At 47.4% G+C, this 16657-nt stretch overlaps 1 protein-coding gene and 1 pseudogene across 1 annotated transcript; one reads left to right on the top strand and one right to left on the bottom strand.

The window, feature by feature from the left end:
- Positions 1-16657, top strand: part of LOC109575113 (ankyrin repeat domain-containing protein 26-like) — a 502197-nt pseudogene that overhangs the window by 35339 nt on the left and 450201 nt on the right.
- Positions 3696-15731, bottom strand: LOC139178156 (liprin-alpha-1-like). The gene is made up of 4 exons (XM_070774972.1): positions 15376-15731; positions 11499-12041; positions 8030-8161; positions 3696-4271 (listed from the first exon to the last, which is right to left on the bottom strand). Exons 2-4 carry the CDS (start codon positions 11622-11624, stop codon positions 4212-4214), a joined length of 318 nt encoding a protein of 105 aa, XP_070631073.1. The 5' UTR covers positions 11625-12041; positions 15376-15731; the 3' UTR covers positions 3696-4211.

Genomic DNA, 16657 nt, shown 5'->3' with positions numbered 1-16657 from the left:
AAATACTGATTCAGCTGGAATGACTGCAATGCTTCGCCATTGGTGCCCGGAGCAATTGAATGCAAAACCATTAGTTAAATGGAAGGACCTCCTTTCCGGACAATGGAAAGGTCCTGACCCATTGTTAACCAGCGGTCGAGGATATGCTTGTATTTTTCCACAGGACGCAGATTCTCCAATTTGGGTTCCGGATAGATTGATTCGCCATGTCTCAGCCTCTCGGATACCGAGTTCCACGGCCGCCGCGACCCCGAAAGAGAAAAGGGCCTCCTCTGCCTTCGCTCCCCCCGCCAGCACGGGAAACACCACTGACATCGGAGCAACTGACATCAGGGATCCCGGATGAGCAGGGGACGGATCCGCCCACCAAACAGATGTCTCAACTTCACATACAGGATATCGCTCCCCCCGATCCTTTGCCTCACAAAAGGGGGTCAGGCCGCCTGACTCAGGCGACCTGGAATGCCTCCATACCTACTTGGGGACAAATAAAAACACTCTGCCATCAGGCGCGGGGAATAACCTCTTTGCAGGGCTCTCCAACCTCCCCTGAGAAGATGTTTATTGCTATGCTTGCCTTATTATCTTGCCAGGTAAGCGCCTCCTCCCCCACTCCTGAAAAGTATTGGGCTTACTTTCCAGATCCTCCAACCCTTCAAGTAGTTACCTGGAACAGTGACCCCCTACGGGTCCACACAAACCAGCCTCAGTTACTGGGAGGGTCATATACTTCCTATACCACAGACGAATATCCTATTAATTTCAATTTTACCTTCAGGGGATTAGCAGACGACCTTCCTGTTTGTTTCAACTTTCCCAGTGATATAGAAAGCTTTATTATTCCCCCTAAAGAAGGATGTGTCGGAGCCTCTAAAAAGGCAGTTCTGACTCATTCTCCAGCCTCAGGTATTGAACACAGAGGGCGTCTAGCGCTTTGGGTTTTACAGGCTCGTATGCCCGGGGCCCTTGATCCCCACGAACTTATAATCCATAGACCCCCTCCTGGATATTCAAGTTGTTATAATACCGAGCCTTCAGATGCCATATGGAACACTATAGATGATCGTACAGGGTATCCGATTTGGAAATCTTGTACTTATCGTTTAAGAGCTGATTATAGAATACCGGGAGGAGGAAATTACATGATTCAAGATTGGAGTAACTCAGACCTAGATAGGAGCCCATTGCCCCTTGATGACTTTCCCAGCAGATTTTATAATTGGAAGAAAGATTTGGTTTCTTGGCCTTTAAGCATTACTAGATGGCATAATAATCGATTTGTTTCGCCTATATTGTCCTATACAACTAAGAACAGAACCTCTTGGCAGCCATAAATTTGGAGGGCCCTTGCTGCCACTGCTCCCATTTCCTTATTCCGTCCAAATAGCAATTCTACTTATTCTGTTTTAGCTTGTGTACCTTCGCCTTATGTTTTTCTCTTTACTAATGACTCCAAAAGATTAAATGTACACATGAATTATTCAGGTGGACCTAATATCGTAACTTGTGAACAATGTATGCTTTCATCTTGTTTGACCCCCCAATATAATGTTTGTTCTTTTGTTGTGTTGAAACGCCCACCCTATCTCATGATACCAATGTCTGTACATTCTTATTGGTATGATAATTATGGTTTGGCTGTATTGCAACAACTGCAGGATTTAATGCGAACACGACGGTTTGTGGGCTTACTTATCTTGGGAATAGCAGCTTTGATAAGTGCAATTACTTCTGTTACTGTGGCAGCAATATCATTGACTCAACAAGTACATACTGCTCAATATGTTGATTCTATGTCCAAAAATGTTTCTTTAGCATTGGCAACACAGGAAGCTATAGACAGAAAATTAGAGATGAGGGTAGACGCCCTAGAGGAAGCAGTAATACATATTGGGACTGAATTGCAGGCTTTAAAGGTGAAAATGGCATTGTCCTGTCATGCTGACTACCGGTGGATATGTGTAACACCCCTGAAAGTAAATGAGACAGATTTTGAATGGGAAAAGATTAAAAACCATATTTCAGGTATTTGGAACAGCTCTGACATTAGCTTAGACTTAGGGAAACTTCACAATCAAATAGCAACCCTGGAACACTCCCGATTAGATTTTACTGCCGCTGGAACAGCAAATGATTTCTTCCATACTTTCTCTAACTACATTTCAGGAAAAAATATTCTGTCTACCTTCCTCGGCTATGCTACGTTGGCTGTTTTAATTTTATTTCTAATAATCATTCTTCCTTGTATTGTCAGGATTCTTCGGCAGAGCATTCAGAGGCTCGCGACTGAGCTACATCTGGCTGTTTTAAGAAATAAAAAAGGGGGAGATGCAGGGAGCCGGTGAGGCATTCCACTCGTGACAAAGGTCATGAGGAAGGAGGCTCGGCATACGCAAAGGCGGGATCGAGCCTCAGGAGTCCCCCCGAATATTCTCGAGCATTGTCCCCCCAAAAACCAGAGTCTGCCTACTTTATTGCTTTGTGCTCTCACCTCTGACTTTACTGGGGGCTGTCCCCTACCACCATCTCGCTCTCTCTCTGTCAAAGAGTTAACTTACAACTCCAATTAATAAAGTTCCTGGGCAATTAGGAGTGTTTAAATCCAAACCCCTCAGATGGCTCTCTAACTCGCCTGACAAGTTTACCCGGACTCCTGCAGCTATGCATACGATTGTTTACAGTCTCCTAGCCTCCAGAGGCACGGGAAGCTTAAGATATTCAAATAGCTTAGAGCCTCTCAGAGAGTTAAAAACTGTCAGAATAAACTAGTAAAGGATTTCATTGATGAGTCAATGTTTGTTGCCAAGTTTTCACATCCCCTGAATTGTATCCTTGAATATGTATTAATTAATAGTGGGTATGTAGAAAAAATAAGTAGTGGCCTTGGTGTTAGTAACTTTAGACCCTTAAGGTAATAAATTCTTTCCTTTGTTGTAAACCCATTACACATCCGCCCTATAGGAATGCAATTTTATCTTTGGAAGATGGTGCCAAACCTTAAAATAATTACTCTTAGAGAAAGTAAGTCTTTGTTGATAAGTCCTTGTCAAGAGTCATAAAATGTTAGTAGGCCTTCTGGCCAGAAGATGATGTAAATCACCTAAACCATTTGTATACGATAAATTTGCAGGAAAGAAACCTTGGTTTTTGATAAGAATCAAAGACTGCTGACTTTGCATCCCCTATTATCCTCTATGTGTAACTTAGGGTATAAAAGCCCCTGTTAAAAATAAAGCTATGGGCCTTGCTCACCAACGCTTGGTCTCCCCATGTCATTCTTTCTTTTAACTTCCAGCTGAGTCTCCATCTGGAGCGCGGAACCCACCACGCTTACTAATCATGCCTGGGCTTCTAAGACCCACTCGAGAAGGTGTCTAGGGTGAGACACCTTCCGCTATTCGAGAGGGCGCCTGCGGCCTACGTAAGTGGTGCAAACTTCTTGTCTTGAAGTTTTATTGGTCTCCCGCGTAAACCAAGCTACTCAGCTTCTTTTTTCCACTGAATTTTCCTACTGAGCTATCCTCATTCTATTGTTCTCTATATCTCTAATTAGCATATAAATAGTCACCGACACCGTCTCCCCTTCGAATACCCTGGATCAGCCGGGGCTGGTCCTCAGCAAATGTCACCAGTTAAGCACTTAATAACCTTTGCTAAAGTTTCTCTCTCACTTGTGACCATTTTCCGTGAAGAAGTCAAAGAAACATTTAAATACTTAAGAATTACTGCCCCTATAACAATGAGTAAGAAAAAATCAGGATGCTCAGTAATCTGCTCTCCTCATTCACAAGCCAGGTGATTCCTCCCACTGCAGTCAACAGCAAGTCATGTCTCAGTCTCCACTCACATAAAAAAGGCTACAGGTCATTAACCTTCTGTGACTCTTCAGAAACATCAGTGTCACAGTCTCTTAGGCCCCTCAAATGAATACACCCAAATATCAACTGGTCGGCCCCCCACTTCCAAACCTCTGCCTGTGGTTTTAAATGTTGTCAATCCTGTTACTACCACTCCATGGTACCAAGTTTGACCCTAAGGAACGATGCTTGTCTCTTCCCTCTCGCTGGCCACGAAGCTACAGGCTCCTTGAGGTGTGACCATGAGCAACACCCAGTCATACTGTCCACATACCAGACAGGCCCTTGTCACACTTGACAGTGCTGAGGGGAGCTGCCCGGGGGAGCAGCCTACCTGTGGTGGAAGGGAGCCCCTCACAGTCTCGTCTGGTCCACTTTGGCTCTCAGGGTTTCCAGGTTTAGAATCAGCTGGTCCTACGAAACAGCAAATGACACAGCCTGCACCGTTTGCTTTCTGGATATAAAATGACTTGCACCAAAATGTGCAGAACAGGTTACATGAGTAGGTATCAACTCCGAACATTTTAATTCTGAGAAAATGTTCTCTAAGTGTCCCTAGCAAATATAAACACTCAGAACAATATTAACCCTTATAAACCATAATGAAGAGGAAGTTCCATCTCAGGTGTAGAAAAGGTTTCTCTGGAGGAAACATCGTAAGCCATGAACAATGATGAAGTGGGTAGAGAGAAGCTGGACTTGGGGCGGGGGTTTGGGTCACGGGGACATGACTCACTCTATTGCCCTCACTGCTTTAAAGTGTCTCCATGGAGCTCACCTGCATTCCTCACATTCATTCCTCTACAGCCCACTTCACTTCCTCATGGGGTAAAACAAGTCAAATGGGCCAAGTTTCTGAGTCACTCAAGTCAACCTGGAAGCTCTGTGCTGTCGGCCACAACAGTCACCCGCCTCGTGCAGCCCCTGAGCACGTGAGACAGGCTGGTGCAAAGCTCGATGTGGAAATCACACAGAGGATTTCAAGATTCGCAGTGAAAGAAGGACGTCAAGTAGCCTATTTGTTTTTAGGAAATTTTAGATTGTGTAGGTGGCTCGTATTATCTTTCTGACGCACAGCACAGTCCATGTGAAAGGCTCACGCTTTGTCTCAGCTTTCGGGTGAACCCACAAAGGACTGCTCAGAATTCTGAACCACACATAATGGCCACACACTCTAAACCCATCTATAATGCAAACACATTCAGTGTTCAAAACCAGAAATGCTATACGTGTTACAGCACTGGATTAGCCATAAGGAAAATGTAACTCGACTTCCGCAAGCATCTGCTCAAACTCATGTCCATTGAGTTGGTGATGCCGACTAACCATCTCATGCTCTGTCATCTGCTCTCTTCCTGCCTTCAATCTTTTCCAGCACCAGGGTCTTTTCCAATATGAAAATTCATATTAAAAATGAAATAATTACCTCAAGCAATTTTTAAATGTAATAACAAAGTTGGAAAGTCTGTGTTTTATAAAATGAGCATCAATTTCAAGGTTTAAAAAGCTGTTTTAGGACTTACTGTATTAAAAAATAAAATGGAGAGAAGACAAGAGAATGATCTATTTGAGATTGGCTCTGTGTGAGAATTTGCTGAGATTAATTGACGGGATGGGTCATGGGTATTTATTATACTACTCCATCCACTTTTGTGCATGTTTGAAATTTTCCATTGTAATACATTTAAAAACAGTTTATTTTCTGATAAAGCAGAGTCTTCTCCAGCAACACAATTCGAAAGCATCAATTCTTCAGTGCTCAGCCTTCTTTATGGTCCAACTCTCACACCCATACGTGACTACCGGAAAAACCATGGCTTTGACGATATGGACCTTTGTCAGCAAAGTGATGTCTGTACTTTTCAATATGCTGTCTATGTTTGTCATAGCTTTCCAAGGAGCAAGCATTTTTTAATCTCATGGCTGCAGTCACGATCGGCAGTGATTTTTGAGCCCAAGGAAAGAAAACCTGTCACAGCTTCCACAATAAGGCATCAGCATTCAAAGATTTTTAAAGCAAAACAAAAGTTGACTTTGAATTGGCTTAGTCATAAACAGCATCCTGATCTCAACAGCCTCTGAGCAGCAGTTCTGAAAGTAAGGAAGAGCACCCTTGATCGGGAAACATTGAGCTCTCTGCCTAAGCGGGGAGGGTGCCTCACTGTGGGTTTCACGATGGGAGTCAGAACCACTGCCCCCTGGGATCCCGCCTGTGAGGCTCTGCAGTCCAGGCCCAAGAACACAGGCATGGTGGGGACTGTACAGACACGTGAGGCTGGACCTGGGATCCCCACTCCATTTCCTGGATGGTCTGTATCACCATGTAGCCAACCTTTCCAGGAAACCTCTCTCAGGACTCGGTGATGCGAGCCTCCACCATCGCCCTTTCCTGATGCACCTTCTGTCGAAGCGCAACTACGGTTCTCCTCCTGCCTAGGAGCAGCCATCCTACCACACACCATGTCTGGAACACCCGTTTGGCATTTGGGACTCCAGTGCCACGTCCGAGGCAAACAGGCTTCACACCTGGTCGCCATGCCTTCAGTTTCATAGGCCCCAGGCTGGCAACCTCAAGTTTGTTTGAGGGGCAGTCCTGAGGTCCACCTGTATCCCAAGCAGCTCCCAGACTGGCTGGTCAGAGCAACAAGCAGCCTCTTTGAACGTGGGGACGCCCTGGCCCCTGCCTACCACCTATGGGCGACCACCTCTGGCCCTGCTCCCGAGGAGGTGGATGCCCGGATCAGCAGATGGGGCCACACAGGCACACACTCAGCAGCAGAGATGGGAGTGGCGGAGAAAGGCAGCGCTGGCCCCCACCCAAGCCGTGTCTCCTGCCCAGACACCGCTTCCCTGTCAGCACAGGCACCCGCTGCAACTCCTTGATCTTCTCCTCCATTTGGGCCTCCATCTGGCGCAGCCTATCTTCTATGCTGCCGTGACTCTGTCCCGCCTGTCGCCCAAGAACAGCATCAGCTCCGCTTGCAACGACCCTGTCCTGACAGCACTCGGGCTGTGACTGCAGGGGCGGCAATTGGGCCATGCTCTATGCAGACCACGGGGCTCGGGTTCAAGGGGGGGCACATCCGCACACCTGCTCATGCAGCCTGCACGGCTTCATGTGTGACACATGGCTCACGGAGGGTGCTGGTGACCAGCTCGTGAGAGGAGACGTGCTCCCCCTGCCCCAGGCCCTGCACCCATGGCCGCTGCGCTCCCTCCTCGGACTGCCTGTGGTGAGCCAGCGTGGGCAGCAGCTGCAAGCACAAGGTACACGTTCTACCTTCCTAAGCTGGGAAAGAAGTTCAAATCGTTTAGCCTCCTGAGTGGTAGAGCTTCCGGAAGACAAAAGGTCGGACTACAAGGCAGACCGGGGACGGACAGCAGGGATGCCAGGGGAAAGGAGAAACCAAGCCTGGAGAGGAAGATCACAGGCAGAAGGGTGCCCCCTGGCGGCTGTTAGTGACCCTGCTCTGGCAGGGTCTGCGAGCACCCGACACCGCCGGCCGCCCGCGACCTGACGGCCCCTCAGGTGCTCACTGAGCCCCGGGCAACGCTTCCGACAGCCGCACCAGCACAGACCCGGCCCGACTCTCCATGCCCAGCCAGTGCCCTCCGGCAGTGCGGGGCAACACCTTTCCCGCCAGAAGGACGGGGTGGCTGGCTGGCTGGCAGTGGGGATGGTGCCCCCAGCAGCGCCATATCCCAGGGACGCGGCCTCTCACCCGCGGGCTCCCGGGGACGGCGAGTGGGGAGTGGGGCCCCGGGTCTGCATGTGCCCTGCTGGGACTTCTTCAACAAGTGTATGGATAATGACTTAAAACTGTGTTCATTACAGAGCTATTTTGGCCATCTCTTAAACGAGAATGGGATTTTTCGATGTCTGTATCTTGCTAGGTTTTGAGTAGCTGACTGAACTCTGAGCAGCAGTGACTCGGAGCTGAAGCGTCCTAGGGACACACAGAACATGGGACAAAACTGGAGGGAAATTAACTTAGGGATGACACAGAAGCGGGGGCTGCCTCACACTCAGGGAGCGCTCCCATCTCAGACGGGCAGCAGGACCCCCGAGTCTGCGCTCCTGTGTGGACCAAGCAGCATGGGCAGGGGCACGGTGGGACAGCAGGGGAACAGGCCCTCCCAGCGCCCACCCCCCCAGGGACCCAGAACAGCACCTTGGAGAGAGAGGCCACCCTCTGCGCCTGCTCCGCCTCCACCTCAGGCAGCGTCTCCGCCCTCCGCAGCGTCTGCTGCAGCTCCTCTACCAGCTCCAGGCGCTCCTGCAACTGGCGGTTCTTATCCTCTGTCTACAAAGGGAGAGCAGAGGATCAAAACAGACCGAGAGGTGTAGCCACTGTCGCTTTAAGTAAGCTGAGACAAAACCTAAATGCACGTGTCTACTGGATTCCTTCTGATTTGGAAGCTGCATCAGGGTAAATTTTGTCCCAGTGTTCCTGGGCTTGGTCTCAGCAGAACACCTCCTGCCAGAGTATTTGCTTTTCTTAAATGTTCCCCAAGGACGTATTAAAAAAAAAAAAAAAAAAGTTCTTATATAGTAAAGAAGATCATTTTTCCGTAGTGTCTTATTCATTCTTATTGACAAGTTAAGGGAAGAAGGGTTCAGTACGGACCCTTCTTAAAACATCACCAGAATCATCATTTAGAGGGAACCCTACTGACAGCACATGGCCACGGGTGTGTAAGCCAAAATATGGCTTGCATCTCCTCTGAAATACAGACCTGATAAGAGCATGCCTGGGGAAATGTCAGTCAACTAATATTTGTAAATGCACGATTATTCTTTTAACAGATCTTCTTACTCTGAAAAACTTTCAATGTAGAACATTTAGACAGATTCGTTTTTAAAAAAGAAAAAAATTAAAGTATCTATAAGCTCAGGTTCCTGAGAGGTTAGCATTTGTTTCTAAGCAGCTTTATTACTTTTTCTGTGTGTGTATTACTCTATGTACATACACAAACAATATGATATGCTTTAAAACCCTCAGAAAACAATAGCATGTGGTACGCAATATTTTCTGATCTGCCTTTTACAGCCATTATTTTGTATATCGTAATGCTCTTAATTAGCATTCCCCATCATACATTTCAATGGCTTTCTAGTATTTTATTTTTGTGGTGGGGACAATGATACACTTTGGCATGTGGGGACAATGATACACTTTGGCACACACCAGACTGACTCATTTGTTTTGGAGAAGCCAGATTGGGTTTTCCTGGTTAAATCCTGATTATCTGAGACCACTTGGAACAGGAGTGAGTAAGGCTCACCAAACCACAGGAAGTACAAATCCTAATCAGACTGGAGCTCTAACCCTGCCTTTTGTCACAGTGACCCCAGTTCCCAACAGGCAGCCAGCTGCCATGAAGTTCCCTGCTGCACTCTGCTCTTTCAGTAAAAACCCTACCAAGCCACCAGATTCACGTTCAAGTAAAACAAAAGAGTCAGGAGTGGAATTCCACAAAATGGTTAAACTAAGTCCCAAATAATTCAAACCTGTAAGTTGCAGTCACCCCCAAATTTTTAAAAATGTATTTCCTTCCAGTACAGCTGATTTACAATGATGCACATCCACACTTTTGAACGCAATATTTTAGGGTCATAAGAACTTTGCACTGGGACTTGATTTCCAACGTGGGAGTCACATGAAAAGATCTTTACCTTCCTTCCTCAGGAATTCACTACTATAAAAGTCAGACACAGTTCATAAAGGCTGTCGATGCCTAGAATCCTTATTTGTAATTTCATTTTCAAGTTTATCACTGAGGTCATCCTAAGTTTCAAATCAAACATAAAGTTAATGTCCTCAAAATAAAAGTCCTAAACATGGCAGTTTTCTCAGAGGTGAGCAAAAATGTGCCTACCCCAAAGGTCACATTTGCCACGATTGGCACCCATCTGTCTTAAGGTTCTGTCCAGCCACTTGGTTTACCAAGCTTCTTTTCTACATAATAAGCCCAAACAGCAAACAAAAAGTATACTAAACTACCCTGTTATTGCAAGAATTCCAGGAGGGAAGGTATCTGGCATGAAGTCAGGACCTCTGTCTGCTACACCATACATGCGGGCTTGACCCAGAACAGGGAGGGACCTTCAACAGATCCAATGGGGAGCTCTGAGGCTCGTTTCCTTGAGGAAAAGTTGGAAAAGTCTCATGCAATTTCCTCAGAATTAAAGTAAGAATATTAAAGAGTGGAAACAGAAGTCAAATTGTACGCAACTGGGAGCAGCCTTCTCAAGCCTAGTTCTGCTAAAGCAGAGTTACACCACATGGATGAAACGCTCAAACCAGGACCAGAAATTGCTGCTGGTGCAACTCCTATCCGCCAGTTCAAAATCCATTTCAGGTCCCTCCCTTGTCACTAAGTAACCAATGTGGGCCAAGTCCTAACATTAGAAATGAAAGGTCTTAAAAATGCTTTTTCAAGAATTCTATATGTATTAAACTCTGATACCTAATCTCCTCCTGTTGCCAAAGAGTAGTGTGAATAGCTTATACAAACCTGTGCAAATATTTCTGTTTTGAGTTCTCACACAGAATTACTCACACCAAGCTACTGAACAAGGACACCTGCTGTACTACATGTTGGAGGGGTTCTCTCTGAGATGGTGTCATGGGGGAGGGGTGGGCAGGATGGGTGCTGTCTGTCTGCACACAGAGGAGAGGCAAGGCTCACAGGAGGAGGCCTGAGTCCCCAGCACTCTTCTGTTTTCACAGTGACTGCTAGAGAGTTTCTCATAAATCACGACACCTGCAGACACGACCGCCAGAAACATCATGATTCCACATGGTTACACAGCTCGGGCCTGAGGATCTGAGGGTGAGCAAATGCCACTCAACTTGTCTGACTGCCGGTATCACTGTCACAGCTCCCTTCAAGGAGCAGAACCTAAGAAAACTAGAGAAGATGGCCAGGCAAGCTGCCTCAGCAGAGCCCACACAGCATGCTCCCATCTCTCCAAGAGAACGAGCTCCACAGGTGTAATCAGACTCGCCTGAGTGAATCAGAAGGAAATTTCAGCATCATCAGGAACACATTCGACAGGCAGTTGTGGGGCGGGGGGCGGGGGGTGGGGGGTGATGAACCGGGAGACTCAGGTTGACATATATACAGCATTGATACTACACATAAAGTCAACGAGTAAGGACCTAGTGTACAGCACAGGGAAGTCTACTCAGTGCCCTGTGGTGAAGTAAAGGGGCAGGAAATATAAAAGAGAGGCAGATACATAAATAGATAGACATATGACTGATTCACTTTGCTGTACAGCAGAAATTGACACAGCAGTGTAAAGCCACTATATGCCAATAAATGAATGAATGGATGAATGAATTTTTAAAAAAGGAACACAGTGGGCCCCCTAGAACTTGTGGAAATGAGGAGTCCACACCCAGGGTGCAGCACAGCACCAGGGATGCCCTCATGTTGGTCCACTGCCAACCAACCGCCTGGACCAGGCCTCTTCTACCCTGGAGACCTCGACGCAGAGGCAGGGAGGCAGCCAGTTGTGGTGTCTCCAGTGCTCTGCTCTTACTCACGCAGCCATGCCAAGGCTGAGATCCCCGGGAGAACAAGGGACCCACATTCCACCTCAGGACAACAGACACAGCCGCTGTCACTCACTTCATGGATGTCCTGCTTCAGTTTCCTGTTCACGTCCGTGGACTTGAGGAGGTCCTTCCTGGCCGTGTCCAGGTCCTCCTCCATCTCTGTCACATGGGCAGAGAGGGCTTCCAGGCGCTCCTTCATCTGGCTCTGCTCCCGAGACTGCCTCTCTATGATTTTCTGGAGCTCGATCACCTTAGCCAGGTCTTCCTCGTGGCCTAGAGAGCCGTCAGAGGATCTCTAAGGGGGAAAGGAAGCCTTACACAGCCTGGTTTTGGGAGGGAAGGAATACAGTACTTCCGGGCAATCGGTGAGGTCAAAACTGCCTTCTGTGCTCTGGGAGCTCACAGGATCCTCACGGTTGCTCAGACCTACATGGTGCATCGGTGAGAGGTCCTGACAGCCCCACACAGACTGGATGGTAAGACAAGAACCAGACAGAGAGTGAGACCAAGGACGTGCATTTCCACTGGCGCTGGACATGTTTTCTTGCTCGTGATGTACATCAAGCACCCTGTCCGTTAGTATCTTTTCCTGGTTATTATCCTCTGTAAGAATCATCTGCTAAAACCAAAAAAATTGAATCAGAGTAAAGAAATAAGTAAATACAGCAAAACTCCACCTGGAAAAACTCAACTTTAAACTGAAAACACAACATAAAAAGAAAATATATGGTGATGCTATCCATCCCGAATACCACCAGGTGATTAGAGTCAGAATTTGTCTTCTACTGGACAAAGGGGTACGTAAGAAATCTGCAGCTCTGAGCCACAAGTCTAGTTTACTAGTCATTAAAATAACCCAGGAGGGCGGGTCCTCAATCAGAAAGATAAATAACATCTAATGCCCACCACTACAGCCTTCATTCTTTTTTAAAACAAAAAGATTCAAATGACAAACCCTTCACGGAAACTACACAATGACTGATCAAACTTACCTCTTTATGTGTGGCACCTAATTCTTCTTCTAACAAACTATACCTTTCGAGTGCTACTCGTAATCGTGCTCTCAACTCAAATAAAAGGGGCCGAGTCACTGTGTGTTGATGTGTGTATATACATTAGTACACTTCTTAGTGTGTACTCACCCTAATACATGGATACTGTCACAGAATACCTTTAATGTCTCTCATTGATCTTAACGTCAAGAAAATCTGCTTGTTAATAGCTTTAAATTCTAAGTTTGAGAGAACAAAATGTTATCCTAAACTAATTCTATTACCCAGTTTTTAACTGCAAGTTGATATACAGAATATAATAAATCTTGAGACCTTCATGCCAACTAATACTTTTTAACTGGGGGCTTCCCAGGTGGCTCAGTAGTAAAGAATCTTCCTGCCAATGCAAGAGAGCAGGTTCGATCCCTGGGTCAGGAAGATTGCCTGGAGTAGAAGATGGACACCCACTCCAGTATTCATGCCTGGGAAGCCCCATGAAGAGAGGAGCGTGGTGGGCTACAGTCCACAGGGTTGCAAAGATTTGGACATGACTGAGCATGTACGCAGGCAATGCTTTTTAACCACATAAAACTCTGACTTCTTACAGAAAAAAAATGTATATACAAGAATTCAAGTTCAAAAGTCAACTAGTTGCATAAATACGTGTATCATCCACCTAACAAGGCAGCAAGTATACAAATCCAGGATAGCTGGGTTGCTGGTACCTTCTCGTCCAGGGCCTTGTGGTGCTCATACAGCCATTTCAGTGCCCTGAGCACCTCCACCTTTCTGGTCATGCTGGCTGGGGACTGCGCCTGCTGCTTGCCAGCCGTCATCTGGAGGGATGGTACAAACCGGGAAACCAGGCACTCCAGGTGCTCCAGCAGCAGCTGCAGGGCAGGGCCAAAGGAGCACCTTCAACCTCATGCTTGAATTCAGGGCCGATAACTCCTCTCAGCCTCATGCTATAGCCGGAAACATGCTAAGGCATGTCAGAATCCCGCCAGTTCAGTCTAAAGTTAGAGTGGACTTCCCCAGGGGCCCAGTAGTTAAGACTCCACACTTCTGCAGGGGACACGGGTTTTAATCCCTAGTCGGGGAACTAAGATCCCACACAAAGTGTAGTGTGGACAAAAATCTAAGTTAAGAGTACTCCTCCCTCAAATGTACTAGAACTAAATTACTGCTTCTACTGCTGCTACTGTTGCTGCTAAGTTGCTTCAGTCGTGTCTGACTCTGTGCGATCCCATGATCTGCAGCCTACCAGGCTCCCCCTCCCTGGGATTCTCCAAGCAAGAACAATGGAGTGGGTTGCCATTTCCTTCTCCAATGCATGAAAGTGAAAAGTGAATGTGAAGTCGCTCAGTCATGTCTGACTCTTTGCGACCCCATGGTCTGCAGCCTACCAGGCTCCTCCATCCATGGGATTTTCCAGGCAAGAGTACTGGAGTGGGGTACCATTGCCTTCTCCAAAACTACATTAGCTCTCATCATAAATTTGAAACAAGGTATGAGAACCCCGAACTGATCCACCCTAGTCTGCTCAGTGGGAATATGTGAAAGATGACTTGAAAATCACACAAAGTTTAAAGACAGCAACACGGAGGCTAGCGGTGACCCCCACGGGGCAAATGTCAACACCTGAGAATCCCCCTACTGACCATGGTGTTGCTTCTTTTGGCTTTTAGCTGAGCGATTTCGTCTTCTGTTTTAAGAAGCTGCTCCTTTTACCTTTTGAGGTCTTCACTAGGAGTTGGAAACTCCTAGAAAACAGTTAAAGGAGAAACTAAATGCAAACATAAATTAAAAAGAGAGTGAGACTGTGAAGACTGACCCTGTCAAGTCTCTCCAGGCTCCACACAAAGGATCTCCTTGCCCCTCCAGAGAAGAGGGGGTCCGCTGACCCCAAGACCACACAGACCACCACAACTCAGACTGGCCTTCGGCCTCCACCTCGACCTGGCAGGCATGTGGCAGGAGAGAACCCGGAATCCAAGCCCGCCTTCTCAAGACCCAGGGACATCTGAGAAGCTTTCCAAAACATAAGCCTAACAACAAAGTGGATAAAGAGATTCTTAAACGCCACAGAGACCAAGGACCTAGAGCCACTAGGGAGAGTGAAGAATAAAGGGAAAGTCTACAAGGCCATCAAGCTTTGGAGTGTTCCTCTGGGAGAACGGCGGATGGCACCTCAGGGCCATCTGTTAGCCTGACTCCACTGAAGCCACCCAGTCATTCAGTCAACTGGTTAAAATGTTAAATTTATGTTATATGTACTTCACCACAATTTGTGTCCATGTGGGGCCACCCATGTGGTGAACTTGCTCCAACTGAACCACACGGAGTCTTTTGTTCTTCTCTTTTTCTTTGCAGAAATTAAAAAATCCTGGGCTACATATCCCCTACTACATACTGAGTGTTCAGCACCCAGAACAGCGCCCAGCACTTGTAAGAGGCATGTAGTAGACATGTGTAGCTATGAGGGTGTATGTCATACATGTAAGCAGTAGGTACCCGTCATTAAAATATTGCAAACACTGGTCTGTGCTTTGTAAGATGGGAGACATTTACATGCTTAGCCTTTCTACTTCAAGGACTGACTCTCTAGCTCGATCCTCATACCCCAGAGACTCCTCCAGCCAGTATATCCTTTCTTTGGAAGAAGGGAGACGTTAAGGGGCTTAGCCTTTCTGCTTCAAGGACTGACTCGATAGCTCAGTCCACATGCCCCAGTGACTCCTCCAGCCAGTGTTTCCCTTCTTGTGGAGCCTCCACCCATCCTCCACACAGCATCTGCACAACCTCTTACAAGGTAATCTGCTGGGGTCGATCCTGCTCACTAAGGCCAAAACACCCTGGCCGGCAGGGCCCACAGCCATGCTAACAAAATGAAACACAATCCCAATGCTTCACCGGGTGAGGGCCAATCTGACGGGCCCAGCCCCCAGCTGCTCTCACCTCAGGCCACTCTGCTTCCAGGACGTGGGCCGAGGCCACGTTCTTCCTTGTCTTGGCCTTTGCCTTGGGGTTGCAGCACTGGAATAACGCCCACAGGCGGGCCGTTCTGTGACCCATCCTCACGGATGGAGGCAGCCACCCACTCAGGGGCAACCGTTGTTTCATGGTAGGATACCTCAGCTCCTGACCTATCACCACCGATCTCACACTACCACCACCAATATTCACGCTACGACCACCGCTGCCACACACACTGCTATCACACACCGCTCTCACACACACCGCTCTCACACTATGACCACTGCTCTCACACTATGATCACCAGCACCGCTGTCTCAAGGAGAAATGGCATGAAGGCTATGCCTCCACCACGTCTCCCAGGAGCCCGGAACCGGAACCCACTCAGTCACAAGGGACTCCATGGTAACAGGGGGGCTGGGCTCAGGCCTACCGTCAAGGGTGCAGAGAGGGGGGAGGGGCTGCCAAAAAGATGACAAGTGAGTGTGGGGTGCGGGAGAAGGAAGGCCGTGCCCACAGCTCAGGCCCCCTGTCAAACATGAGCCTGCAAGGTACTGGGTCACAGTCGAACCGACCAGTATAAACTCTTTCAGAAACCACCACCCCTGGGAATGAGTGAGAGAGTCATTTCCTAGGCAGGTTGATAGGGAGTCTAGGGGTCCCCAAGGAGAGAGGGGTCTGGAATTCTCAAGGAGGAAGAAAGGACAAACTTTTTTTCTTTCTTCACATTCCTTAGGATTATATAACAATAATGTATCCTGCCTAAGGACAGTCTTTGGATTCAACCTTCTGTTATCTTAAAATGTTGATTATGGGAGTAGACCTGGTCTTTACAAGGATATATCTTGCCTGAGGACAGTGTTTTCTTAAAATGTAAATTATGGGAGTAGGTCTGATGAGGTCTTTACAACCTCCAGACATTCTTTGGATTATATAACCTCATTGTTAACACTAGCAAGCGGGTACTCTTTCTGCCCCCTGCTGAGGCCTATGTCAGAAGCTTTCTCTATCTCCTTTATACTTTAATAAAACTTTATTACACAAAAGCTCTGAGTGATCAAGCCTCGTCTCTGGCCCCGGATTGAATTCTTCTCCTCCGGGGGCCACGAATCCTGGTGTATTTGCGTGATTCAACAATAACCTTTCATGAGCACGTCTTCTAAGTGGGCTTCTGCCCCCTCTAACCCCCAAACAAGCCTCCAGTGAGGCTACTGAAAGGGCACCCATGAACTCAAGGGTGTCCCCAGAACCCACCCAGCTGAGG

The sequence above is a fragment of the Bos indicus genome, chromosome 21 (genome assembly GCF_029378745.1).
Source record: "Bos indicus isolate NIAB-ARS_2022 breed Sahiwal x Tharparkar chromosome 21, NIAB-ARS_B.indTharparkar_mat_pri_1.0, whole genome shotgun sequence".
NCBI classification, from domain to species: Eukaryota; Metazoa; Chordata; class Mammalia; order Artiodactyla; family Bovidae; genus Bos; species Bos indicus.
This window is presented reverse-complemented; position numbering and strand designations above follow the sequence as displayed.

Bases quoted from the DNA above. Each gene is read 5' to 3' on its own strand.
- LOC139178156 (XM_070774972.1), bottom strand. From the start codon at position 11,624: ATGAAGGAGCGCCTGGAAGCCCTCTCTGCCCATGTGACAGAGATGGAG. The intron at 8,162-11,498 runs GTGAGTGACAGC...CTCCCTTTGTAG, and splicing joins TGAAGCAGGACATCCATGAA to ACAGAGGATAAGAACCGCCA. The intron at 4,272-8,029 runs GTGCTGTTCTGG...GCTGTTTCGTAG, and splicing joins GGGTGGCCTCTCTCTCCAAG to GACCAGCTGATTCTAAACCT.